The sequence below is a fragment of the Herpailurus yagouaroundi genome, unplaced genomic scaffold (genome assembly GCF_014898765.1).
Source record: "Herpailurus yagouaroundi ecotype Mexico unplaced genomic scaffold, PumYag 164, whole genome shotgun sequence".
NCBI classification, from domain to species: domain Eukaryota; kingdom Metazoa; phylum Chordata; class Mammalia; order Carnivora; family Felidae; genus Herpailurus; species Herpailurus yagouaroundi.
The window spans coordinates 3803314-3817266 of NW_024412405.1; the positions used below are offsets into that span (position 1 = coordinate 3803314).

The window sequence follows — 13953 nt, forward strand, 5'->3', positions numbered from 1 at the left end:
TAGACTGCCACTCTTTTATCCGAGACCACCAATGATTTCTTACGATGGATATTTGAATATGATAGATATTAATGATAACTTTTTATGCTCTTTAAAAAATCATAACAAAAAGTTGGGTAAGTAATATGATAACTGCCCACAATGAAACTCAAAGATCATGAACCACACAATGTCGTCGAGGAGAACAAAACCTGAGAGGAATCAATGGCGAGAAGTGGACGGTGGTAAAGGTAAAATGAGAATGTACATACATAAGGTACGCTCAAGTGAAAAAAGAAAGTGGCCCATTTGTCAATAGTAGGTGTAGAGCCCTAAACAGGTGTATAAATCGACTTCAGGCTGAGGGCAAGAACTGAGAATTTTATTTTATCCCTTCCCTCCTTGTACCCTCCTGCCTTTGGGTCCCTCCCCCACGGGGTTCATGATTTTGCTCTATTTATAATCCACGGGGTTCCTGTGTCAGGTTACCCGGCCTTCTGAGTCAGCAGAGGGCTGCAATCACGGCCAAAAGAGCTAAGTCACTCTGGGTTGGAAGGTGCTCTCAGTGTTTCCCTCACTGCTGAGTCTCCTGCCGCTGCGTTACTTCGGACGGATCTTTTTTCATGCCAAATGGCACACACTCTTTTAAAAAAGCTACTATACATCTCATAAAATAGCCAGTAGATAAATGGCATATTATTTTTATAAACACCATCTAATTTCAAAACCGACCTGGATCTCTGGGATTGCAGAGTTGAGCGCTGGGAAGTGCCACAAAGCCCTCATCAGGGCCAGCGTGCGGGATTGCAAGGTATCACGCACTCACTGCTGGCTGTGTAAGGTCATGGCTATTCTATTTTGCTCCACAGCAAGGACCTACAGAGCCTTCGCTATAAGGAGCAACAACGAACACAGCCACATTCACGATACGGCTAAGGTCCCAGCTTTCATTATTTTCAAATATTTCAAGGGCAATATATTTTCACTACTTTTTAAAAATTGTTTAAGTTTATTTTTGAGAAAGAGAGAGAGACAGAATGCGAGCAAGGGAGGGGTAGAGAGAGGGGGAGAGGCAGAATCTGAAACAGGCTCCAGGCTCTGAGCTGTCAGCACAGAGCACAACGTGGGGCTTGAACCCACGAAGAGTGAGATCATGACTTGAGCTGAAGTTGGATGCTTACCCGACGGAGCCACCCAGGCGCCCCTGTTTTTACTACATTTCTGTGAAGTCATTATGTTTTTAAAATTGTAAGAAATGTTATGATGGAAAAGAACATAAACTACATTGTCTCTCCCCTGCACCTTGAGGAAAGAGACTACTAGTCTTTGCTGAGGCGCTACCCTCATGAGAAAACGTTCCACGTCTATATCGGTGTCAGTGAAAATTGTTATTTGCGAGCCATGAAAAGTAATTCTGGACATCTGAACAGGTCGGACCTTCACTGGAAGGTGAGAGAGAGAGACTGGAGTGAGAAGGAAAGTGTGTGGCAAGTGGGCAGGAATCCAAGTGGATTCAGTGCCCGGAGGTCATCGTAACACTGCCTAACAGCTGCCCCAGAGGGAAGTCACCTCTGCCACATGTCACCTCCTTGGTGACATCTACTCTTCTCGTCCCTTCCATCATATGTCTCTCACGCCATAATCCACGGTTGACAGATTGGCTGAGCCCCCCTCACACGTATCGTCTACCTCACAAAGGAGGGAAGGAAGGATTGAGCCTCTCCCTTTCTGTTTTCATCGTGAGAAATCTCAGCATGTGACTGGCAGCTAAAAAGCCAAGTCATAAATGTCCACCATGGCTACTTAGGTTTTTGTCCTGACCAAAAAGTCTTCAAACTGTGTGAAAAAGTTGGATGACTCCTGCAGTGCTATTAATGGGTTTTGGTCACATTCATTCTCAGGAATAGGACATATGATCTTGATATCCATTCAAACCATGCACTCCGAATTTTCCCTATGATCTTTGGCAAATGACTGAATCTGTTTCCTGTTTTCTTTATCTACAATAATGCACACGCATTTTATCTTTCTTAAAGGGATTTCACTAAAATCCTTGATGATGCCAATTAAACTCTAGACCTCCACAAAGAGAAATTCAATTTGTAGTCAACATTTAATTTTACTGCTACATACCCAATCAGTCGAGGGCTGATTTTATAGAATTCTAATCTAATTGCATTAGTAGAAAATTTAAAATGCGATATGCCTGTATGTGTCCATATTTCCTGTGGAATATGTCACACAAGAGTCGTTTTCGCAGAAAGACGTGTGGCCATTAAATGCGCAATTTCACATAACTCTTACAGCTTTTCAACAGCGAGAAACGTGTCCTAGCATGAGAATCCCCACACTTTACAGGGAAGAAAATGAGCCTGGTTTCCTGCTCCCTTGAAGAAAGGCACTGTGAGATGACTGCAAGCCAAGACTGTTTGCATCTGAACAAAAAGTCCCCGCTGACAGGTAGGAATGGACACTAATTCCTCATGATCTTTCCCATCTCTATTTGCTTCTTAGCCAAACCCGTGCAAGACCAGGGAAAAAGTTACCTTCTTTCAAAATTAACCCTTTCTCTATGAACCACGTTATAGTGGGAGCCCCGGAAAGGGTGTCAGGTGGCCGGCATCTGTGCTCTGAAGTATAGGAGTCAGTCTTCTAATAAAAATCAAACCAGTGTTCCTTACAAGTAGGCTCCCCCTGTGAATTCTCTCAGATAAAGCATCTGTAAGGCTTACAAAGTAAAGTCAATACACCTCTAAGGACCAGAGGGGAGATAGGACGATCCGTTATTGTAGCCTATCAGCATTTTCTTTCTATTTCAGTACCTATACATCAGTGCAAGTGATTTGAGCCGATTGCATACTGTAAGATTTATTTTTAAGATTAAAGTTATTGATTTTTCTCACTACCTCACCAGTGTTATTGGGAAAAAATCTCAGCTGATGCCAATAGACTTATCTATATAATGCCAAGTATGCAGAGGAAAACAGATCAGTGGCTGGGTTGTCGACTTTATGGAAGCATCTGGATACTCCACTGAGTTTTTAAAAAAGATTTTGATGTAGATATTTGACATCATCAAAGTGGTACTATAGCTCCATACAAAATAAGAACCCTGTTGCTAAAGCAATAATTTTGACCCTGTTGATAACAAGCTCTTTGATACATTGTTGGGCATGTTTCACCTTGAAATGCAAAGTCATCTTTTTGAAGATAATGACCAAAAACAGTATTTTAAATATTTTAAAATTCAGCATTAAAAGAACACTAAATTATATGATATAAATCCTTTTTCTTTCTAAACACACTAGTGGTGTCGTTGGTTTTTTTGTTGTTGTTTGCTTTTTTCTTGAAGCGATAATCTTCTTTAGTTTGGTGAACTTTTTAAAGCCAAACACATTAAGCATATACACAAAATCACTGAAACATGTCAAAAACGGCTTTGTGAACTGTAATCTCATTTTGGCTTTATAGTGTCCTGATCATACGATACATTTTATTTACCTATTTTTTTATGTTTATGCATTTTGAGAGAGAGAGACAGAGAGACAGAGACAGAGAGAGAGAGAGAGAGAGAGAGAAAACACAAGTGGGGGATGGGCAGAGAGAGAAAGAGGGAGAATCCCAAGCAGTATCCCTGTGGTCAGTGCACAGCCCGATGTGGGGCTTGATCCCAGGAACCGTGAGATCATGATCTGAGCCGGAATCAAGAGTCGAATGCTTAACCAACTGAGCCACCCGGGTGCCCCTAAAGTAAGCTCTATGCCCACGTGGGGCCTGAACTCACGACCCCAAGATCCAGAGTCATGTGCTTGACCATGTGCCCCCATATGCTATATTTTAAATCAATCGGGGCTATGTGGAATTTAGAGGCAGTCAACGAGATAGGATGGCATGCCGTAACACCACAGGTGCCTCAAGCATTTTATTTCTGTGCGCTTTGCCTTCAGAGTCCTATTTTAGCCGAGGTCAAATGCGGAAACTGTGTTAGCATCACTCGGTGGACGTAACATCGTCTTCATCTGACAGTGATTTTTTAAAGACCACAACATAAATTATGTCTACAATATTCAATTTAAAAGTATTACATTTTGTTTGTTTTGGGCATTCTTCTTCTTCTTCCCCTTCTAACCAGCAGAGAGCTGGAGTCTGCTGACAGAGAGAAAGAGGGATGTTGAGCTGGAGATAACTTAGGGCCGGAGTGAGAGCAACCGTGTGGTCTAGTCCAGGAGGAACATACATTCTTGGTCACACCACACCAAGTCTCTGGTCGTAACTTATTTCCAGCTGTCACTCAAATGTGAATATCTGAGGGTCCTTACCTGAGTGGTGTGGGTCTCTCTCTGTCTCTGAAATGATGAGGTCGTGAAGGTGCTCACAGAAAATCTGGGGAATCCCTCTTCTTCAGGTAAACCTGTTGAGGTCAACACCAAGTCGAGGTTAAGTTGGGTGTCCTTCCCCCAAATAAAAAAAGCTGTGTACTTACTGCAAAAAAAGTCTACTTTTTACATCTCATGGGTGGAAATGATGGTCAGCAAATACTCATTGGATAAAAATTTCCTAAGGAAACATGGGAACACAAAATACTGTTGCAATTCCATTAAATAAAAGATGCAGGATGTTGAAAACAGCAATGAAGGGATGGTGAGGAAATGTTCCATAATGGCACAAAGTGAGCAGAGAAGTACTGTAGGGGAAACTGAGGATGGTTTGGTGAAGCAGCGACAGCAGTGGGAGGAGCCTAAGGGCCTCAGAGAGTGAACGGGTACCTTGGGCCACTACAGTGGAAAGTTGGCATCTCATTTGGGCCGCAGGGAGGAGAAGAGGGGAGTGGAGGACAGACCAGACATTATCGAGTCTACACGTCACACGAACTCCATTGGCTAGTGTTCACACACAATGGGGAGGAAGGGGTTGGTGGACTCCTATGAGGAAAAGGCCATGGTAGCTGCCCACCCCCAGCAGACCAATTCATCACCAGCCTTGCAGGACAAATAGAGGGTTCAAGGACATGGATAGCCCCCACTGAAATACTACAGAAGTCCCCATAGGCACCAGAGGATTTTATCAGTGATCCCTCACGATAGAAACAGGGTTTCTCCACCTCAGCGCAGCTGGCGCTTTGGGCTGGAAGTTTCTCCATTGTGGGGCTGCCCTGTGCACTGTGGGATGGTTAGCAGCATCTCTAGGCTCTGCCCTATAAGGTAGTAGCACCTCACAACTGAGACAGCCAAAAAATGTCCCCCTGGTGGCAAAACCACCGCTGACTCAGCACCAACAGGAGACAGGGGTTGAGAGTCATCACAAGTGACTTTTTTATAAAGATAAAAGCAAAAATGAATGACTGGGACCTCATGAAGATAAAAAGTTTCTGCACTGCAAAGGAAACAATCAACAAAACTAAAAGGCAACCGAAAGAAAGGGAAAAGGTGTTTGCAAATGACATATCAGACAAAGGGCTAGTATCCAAAATTTATAAAGAACTCACCAAACTCCACACCCAAAAAACAAATAATCCAGTGAAGAAATGGGCAGAAGACATGAATAGACACTTCTCTAAAGAAGACATCCAGATAGCCAATAGGCACATGAAAAGATGCTCAATGTCACTCCTTATCAGGGAAATACAAATCAAAGCCAGACTCAGATACCACCTCACACCAGTCAGAGTGGCTAAAATGAACAAATCAGGAGACTGCAGATGCTGGCGAGGATGTGGAGAAACGGGAACCCTCTTGCACTGTTGGTGGGAATGCAAACTGGTGCAGACACTCTGGAAAACAGTGTGGAGGTTCCTCAGAAAATTAAAAATAGATCTACCCTATGACCCAGCAATAGCACTGCTAAGAATTTACCCAAGGGATACAGGAGTGTTGATGCATAGGGGCACTGTACCCCAGCGTTTATAGCAGCACTTTCAACAATAGCCAAATTATGGAAAGAGCCTAAATGTCTAACTGACAAATGGAGAAAGAAGATGTGGTTTATATACACAATGGAAGACTACTTGGCAATGAGAAAGAATGAGATCTGGCCATTTGCAGCAATGTGGATAGAACTGGAAGGTATTATGCTAAGTGAAATAAGTCAGGCAGAGAAAGACACCATATGTTTTCACTCTTATGTGGATCCTGAGAAACTTAACAGAAGACCATGGGGGAGGGGAAGGAAGAAAAAAGTGGAAGAGGGAGGGAGCCAAAGCATAAGAGACGCTTAAAGACTGAGAACAAACTGAGGGTTGATGGGGGGTGGGGAGGGAGGGGAAAGTGGGTGATGGGCATTGAGGAGGGCACCTGTTGGGATGAACACTGGGTGTTGCATGGAAACCAATTTGACAATAAGTTTCATATTAAAAAAAAAAAGATGGAAACATGAAAAGAGGAAAATTACCTGACGGAATGAGCTCAATCCAGGGGCCTTAAATTATGAAGTGATAGCTGCTCTTCTCTAAAATTGTAATTAACCAGTATGGTATAATTGATCAGACATATACAGGCTTCCCAAATTCAAGATCATTGGGAAATCACTGCACGCTTTTTCAGATCAGGAGTGAGTGAGCTCCCCAGGAAGTCCACAGAACCCTATCAGCACATAACAAGCCCCCCTACCCCCAGTCAATCTTCCTGTTACAGATACAAAGGCCTTGGCATGGAAAGGTTAGCTTCATCGAGACCAGGCACACTGGGGCCAGCACCTGGAAAGGGACAGGCCTACACATGGAAGTCATGGGGCAAGATGGGTCCTGGCCACAAGCAACAGCAATGTCTGAAGTTGGCCAGGGGAAATTATGTCAGAGACTGGCATAACAGGTGTGGGAAAGGGGCCAATCGATCAGTGTTTGAGTGATCTGGAAACTAAACCAGGAGGGAGGAATGATGGACATCCGAGATCAGTCACAAATTGGAATCCCAGGCATCCAAACAAGCAGGGAGTCAGCAAAAACTGGGTGTCCAGGCAGGAGGGCACAGCCGAGTCCGGGATTCATGTGTAGCAGGAGTGTCAGAGCTGTGGGGGCTGGTGGGGGAAACAGAGAGCTGACTGACGAGCAAGGACAGACGTCCACCTTCTGGAGCACTGGGTTCCAGGAATTGGACGGTGGGGAAGAAAGCTGTCATCCATTTTCCAAAACTAAATTATAAATCAGAAGTTTGTGCCCCAAATAAAACAGAAACTCAGTGTGCCGAGGATACAAACTCAGAGCCAAATCAATAGCCTAATGTGCTATATATCACGTCATAAAGAAAGTTAAGAAGTATTTGTGGTCATTGTCTGAATAAGGCACTGGGAAATACAATGACTAAAGGAAAGTCCTGCCATTGCACAGGAGTGGCCTTCCACCAGAACACACAGCAGGGTGATTTGTGGGTTAGCATCCTGGAGAGAGCAGGGATGAATTATGATGGAGGGGATTAGGGGAATGTGATGGTGGGGACGCCAAAGGGTCTGGGCACTCCGGGATGAGAAGGCTCCGAATGGTCAAGAAGGTGAGATGGGCCTCCTTGGGAGAGCTCCAGGGAAGAAGTTCCAGATGGTTCCATGCCTCAGGAAAGGACCACTGAGAGGGTGTGGTCAGTGGGGGCCCCTGCAGAATGTGCTGGAAGGTAGAGAGATCAAGGGCAAGCACTTCACATGCCATCTCACAGATGTCTGACAGTAGCCTGTAAGCCACGGACAACACTGTGGGTTTCCAGAGGGGATGGGATATGACGCCATTTTACCTGAGTGGTGAGTGAAGAGGCATATCTTACCTGTTGACTAAAGAAATCACTGATCCCAGAACCTGTGGCAGGGTCACCAGGGTAGGGACAGAGGGTGTCAGTGTGGGGCAGGTGAATGTGTGGGGACCCCGGTGTGGAGGGGGGGGGGTCAGGGAGAAGAAAGCGGTGCTGGAAACCTTGGTGTGGATGGTATCTCCTCCCCTTGGGCAGGTGCAGGTTGGGGGAGAAGCTGAGACTGACCAGCCTGGGGTGCAGAAAACCCTGCCTGGATGTCTATAGCAAACAGGTGGGAGAACCCCACTTGGGCCAATATACCCAGCAAGTGGAAGCAGCAGATAAAGTAATAGCCAGGCAGCCCTGGAGGTGCAGACGATGTTAGAAGGCAGAGTTTTGTTCCGCTTTGTTTTTGACCAAAAAGATTTCTATCTTATTGTCATATCGGAAGCAGCATGTGTTAAAGGCAAATAATCTAAAAGTGACACCAGAACAAAAAAAGAATGTGGAGGAAAAATGTATTACTATCTCTATTTGAACATTTAAAAATAAACATATGCCAAAAATCATAAGCATTTATACACATAAAAATATTTTACATAAATTTTATAGATAAATATAAAATATTAAAAAATGAAAAAGAATACAGAACATTTAAATACACTAAATAAAAGGCTCTATTGTTCTTAAAACATCCTACAAATCAAAATAAAGGACCTACTGTCAGATTTTAAAATCTGGGAAAAGAATATGCATAGAGAGGAAAGAGAGTATATGGCCCCTAAATGATGAACATGTTCATTTTCATTAAGTACCCAAAGAAAGGCACATAAAGGTACAATAACTTAGCCACCTTATTGGTCAAGATAACAAGTGTTTCCAAACTTTTTGTTACTGAAATTTCATACACATATAAGAGTCCAGAGAATATGCAAGGAAAGTCCACGTGCCCATGACCAAGCTTTGGGATGTTCGTTATTTCAATTTTGTTTCATTTACTTCTCATCAGCTTTGAAAAAAAGAAAGAAAAGAAAGATGTAGCAATTGTGTCATTTCACCTGTCAGCCAAAGACCCCAGAAAAGGCCCCAAGTCTTGGGGTAAAGAATTCTACTGTGTTCCTACCAAGTGAAAGGTTCTTGATCAGCGTTGGGGCCACCGAAGGTCAATCTGGAACCTTTAGTTGTCGACTTCTATTGAAGGCTTCTACCACGGACAATTGCTCGCACATACTCATGAACGTGCTTTCGTTTTCTTGCAGCCACAGCCTTGTCCCCAGACCCCATTCCGTGGTGACAATTCCCAGTGGATGTAGTTCTGTGTCCTCAACACATTCTTACTACAGCGGCAACAGTGGGCCTCAAAATGCTAAGCATGTCCATTTGATATGAAGCCATCCGTTTAAGGAGCCACGCTTGTCCAAATTAGAGCAAGGGCTAAGATCTTCTGAAACTGTCCCTGTCCTACCCCCCAGATACCCAGCTCTTCTGTTCAAAGAAAGCATGCAGAGGCTTCGAGAAGGCATTCCCCACCTGCTGATCTGGGCCAAGTAATAGATGGCAGCACTCTGTACAACATGCTGTTTGGCACTGGGGCTTGGCAGGGGGGAGTCAGGAAGTCATCAGCCTTGATCCAGGGGCCAGGTAGAGGGAGGAGGCTCCCTGCTCCTCTCCCTGAGCAGTGGGTGCTGCTCAGAGCTTTGTCAATTCATCCTTCCCCGGGATGCTCAGGGGAAGTGGTATTTAGGACACTCTCCTCATCATGTGCAGTGTGGATCCAGGCCCTGGACTTCCCTGAGTTTGTAAGGTGATTTTGAAAAGGGAGAGACTCTGCGGCGGTGAAGTCTACGCATAAAACCCCGTGGGTTTATGTAGAGCCTTCTAAGAAGAGAAGAATAGGGCAGGCTGAAGAGGGTGGTGTGGCTCTGAGTCTTAAGTAATGAACCCCTTAGAATCTGCCAGCCACAATCCCTGAGGCTCTGTTGGGACCCAAGTATGTTTAGTTGATAGCAATATATGATTCTCCTTGCGTGTCCTCCCAGCTTACCAAATACCTCCGATCTCAAAGTCATGATTCTCCTGGTTTTTTGTGAAACTGCATGCTGGCGTTCCCGTCTCTGATCATTTATTCCGTATCTCCACGCCGGTCCTTCTCAAAGTACGTTTCTCAAAGCTTGGCACTCCACATGGTTTTGTGGTCAGATTTTTTTCCTCATTTCTCTTAAAAACTTTTCCTCTGATGCTGCAAATGATCCCCATTTCTCCAGCTCCCGTGAAAATCCTGCCTTCCCTATCTTTCCCTCTTGGAGCTCCCCTTAGACTCCCCAATTATCACCAGCATTTATGTCACGACTGTCTACCACCAGAAGTCCTTCTCATCGCTTGAACTCCAAACCCAACCCACAGGATAAACCTCTCAGAACTCTGTTTCTTCTGTGAAAGAGTGCGCTGTTCTCTCCCTCCTATCCCAGTCCATCCTGGAACATTCTCCTTGGTGTTAACAGGACCAACACACACCTGCTGTTCCCAACCTCAGGTTTTGTTCCACTCTTCACCCTGAGTAACACAATCAGGGAAGTTTCTCCAAAAGAGCCGATGTATGGTGCCCCACCCTCTCCAAGCAAAGACCAGTCTTCCAGAGACACTCTTTGAACTGGCATTCAACGCCATCTTATTCACTGACCTACGCCCTCAAAGTAGCTCACTCCCATCCCGCCACGGAGATATATTTTCTTCCCTGGAAGGTGTGCCCTTCTAGTCTGAATCTCATTCATTTTGGAAATCCCAATCCTCACCAGGAGCATCTGTAAAATCCCAGCCCTCGTGAATCTCTTCCTCCACGTGGTGGCAACACCAGAGCACTCCTTTTTTGTGTGGTTGACCTGACACTTGTCACTGGCTGCCCTGTTCCGTGATCTCTCTTGACACATAATGCTAATGCTCTACATGTGCTCTGCTTATACCCAAAGAGCACCTCGTGATTTGCTTAGACTTCCTACTGCTCTGCACGCATTGCACAATGCCTGCATGCAACTGGTGCTTAATAAATGCTTTGTGACTGATGTGCACCTGCCTCTCACTAGGCTTCTTCAGGCCATTCTGTCCTTTATATTATTTTGAATCTTCGAACCCTCCAAGGGATTAAACAGAACCTTTCCTGGAACGCTCCCATAAATCCCAACGTCCATTCATTCCACCAAAATGATATGTGAGTTTGACTCTATGCATGTGTGTATTGGGGTCGATGTCATTAGCATAGATTCTAGCATTACAGTCTGTCTGGTTTTGGACAAATTAATTCGCGGCCTTGTGCCTTATCGACATCATGCATTTTTGTTTTTATTGGACACATTTTTCAGTGATCTTCCAGCTCCAAGAAACCTAAGCTTTTCTGATATCTGTGTATTAGGTAACGTATATAGAGCACTATTTGGGGTGGTATCATTGTACCAGATCCTCATAACAATCCCATACGGCAGGTCCCTTGATTATCCCCATTTCTAAGACGAGAAAACAGAGGACCAGAAAGGTTAAGTAATTTGCTCACAGCCATGGAATCAATGGACCTCAGAGCTGGGGCCTGAGCACAGGCAAACAGGAACAATGCAGCGTTGCCAGGAAAGAACAGTCAGCCTTTGAATCCAGCTGTTTTTAATCGGGACTTCTTAACTACAGTGGAGGAGATTTAATTAAATGGAGTCCAAATTAGCAATTATTCAATATGACTTCAAAATATTTTTAGCCAGGAGGAGTGGGGCGGGGCTTTCTACATGCCTGAGAAGCTGGCTTTCTCTGCAAAGCTACCTTCTGCTGCTGAAAATAGATAATTGCACAATATTCCAGATTGCCAAGTGAAGGCTTGCTTCCTCCTGGCAGTCAGCTTTTGAGCCAGACAACAGTATGAGTTCCAAAGAATCTATACAATTCCCATAAACAAAGTGGTGTCGTAAAACGTGTATGTGAGCGTTTTTCACGGGCTCCAACCAGAGGAGCCCTGCCAACATTCCACATCTACCTCGAGCAGTGCTGACGACAGCCGGTTTTAGATGTTTCCAGAATCACTGGGGTTTGGTGCTCCAGTGGCGCTCGGTTCGATACGGAATCGACAAGAAATGCAGAGTTCCAGGTCCCAGAGCGTCCCATCCAGTCCGTCCCCACGGAAAGCCCTTTACACCCAGATAACCCTTACTGCGCACCGACGATAAACATAACGCAAACAAAAAGAGAGATAGTCTTCACAGAATGACAAATGTAAAATCAAATGTAATGACTGTGTTCTTTAGTTGCCATTTGTTTCCTGATGCCCAGCAATAAAATGTATATTCACTGAGCAGCAAGCAAGCAAATCATACTGAACAGAAAATGGCCTGGCTGGAACTTCTTTATGTCTTTATTTCCCCCACGAAATAAACATCTTTATACTCACGATATTTTGTGTGATGCAACGAAAATGTCCTAACACTGAAAACTGTTCTTTAATCTAATGATAAATAACCACAAGTCCAGGGAATAATTAAGTCTACCAAAAAAGATCTAAGTCTGTGTTCACATCAGTAAAAGGATGGCAGTTAAAGTAAACGATAGCTATAATTACCCACACATAACTATATTTCAGCAAACGAACAAACAGAGAATTATTTCTGGGAAGCAGAGGTAGCATGCAGATCCTGGCATTCAAGATAAATCATTTCCTAGAAAAATAACACTATTTCTGATTCAATTAGAATCCCAAGTTATTTTAAACATTTATTTCCATCTTGCGCCTTTATTTAGAAAGCACACGGACTATCCCTGGTGAATTAGGAATCGGTACCAGTAACCGCTTTCAGAGCGAGGATGGGTCACACCTACATCAGGCGTGCCACAGGTGTCATATCGGGTCAGTTCTTATCATACTGATGGGCAGAAGTTTTCTGACTCCACACCCTGCACAGAACTCACTGGTCCCTACGTAACATGCAACATGGCCTCGGTCGGTAACTGCTTACCCAGGGCTAAGTATCCACGGCACGGTGCCCGATGCTGTAATGATGACGAGAAGGTGGCAAGAGCCGGGACATCCATGGTGTTCATGAAAGTAGAACCACATAAACGTGGCAAGTGGCTTTGAAAGACTGAAATCCCAACTGAAATAATTTTCCTTTTGTGCGTGTGGCTCCTGATTATTTCCAAGGGATCATCAATTAAGGACAACTCAGAACTAGCTTTATTTTAAACTCTGGTCCCTATGAGATTTAAGGGGTAGTGTGTTCTAGGGTCTGAACATTTGTCAGATGCTGAAGTTGAGAAGCCCGAGAGCCCTACATATTTAATGTGATACTATTAATTTCAGGCAATGTATTCCACAAAAATTTCCACCTGGGGCTAGAGGATTTTTTGTCTGTTCCATTGGTTTTTGACTTTACTTTGATTTTTAGAGTAAAACTCAACAGATTTTTGTATGAGGTTTTCCAGGATTATTGTCCAAGCCATAACGTTTGGCTTTTGACTCAAGACACAGACAAAGTAAATAATTTGGTGACAAGAAGTTTCTATTTTCTTTTTCTTTATGGTAGGATAAACTTCACCCAAGTTGCTAGGGAGAAGGACATTGGGTGAAATTTTAGCAAAAACGAATGAGAATAAGGTCATCTTTCTTAAATAGATGTGTATTCAGTTTTGGTCATTCTAACATATTTTAAATTCCTTTTTTTTCTGTTTAGTGGTGATCTTTAAATGCTCCAAAATTGCAAGGAAAACAGGTATTAATTACTTTCTTAATGGGTAAGTGTAGTCCTTGTGAAATATACTTCTGTCGCATACTTGCTGGCTATTATTGTCACTCAAATTCCATTTTTATTATATTAGGACTATTTAAGTTCAATATAAGGGTATACAATTGTTTTTGTTATCTTTACCTCCTCACAAAGGAATTACTTCTCACATCAGAGATTTCAGAAAGTAACCATCTTAATTTTTTTTAATTTAAAAAATTTTTACTTTATGTATGTATGTATTAATTTATTCAGAGAGAGTGAGTGCATGTGCGGTTGGGGGTGGGGCCAGAGAAAGAGGAAAAGACAGAATCTTAAACAGGATTCACACCCAGTGTGCCTGATGTAGGGCTAAATCTCAGGACTGTGAGATCATGACCTGAGAGGAAATCAAGAGGTGAATGCTTCACAGACTGAGCCACCCTAACTCCCCAGAAATTCACCATCTTAAAAGAAAGATTGTATCTCAAAAAAAAAAAAAAAAAAAAAAAAGGAAGCTCGTATCTGTATACGTC

General features: G+C 43.6%; 1 protein-coding gene across 2 annotated transcripts in view; it reads right to left on the reverse strand.

The window, feature by feature from the left end:
• The window catches only part of MYO16 (myosin XVI), a 491281-nt gene that overhangs the window by 23281 nt on the left and 454047 nt on the right, over nt 1–13953 (reverse strand). For both annotated transcript variants that reach the window (XM_040487087.1, XM_040487086.1), the window contains exon 34: nt 4299–4390. In XM_040487087.1, the coding sequence (XP_040343021.1) occupies nt 4299–4390 (92 nt within the window). The remainder of the gene's footprint in view (nt 1–4298; nt 4391–13953) is intronic.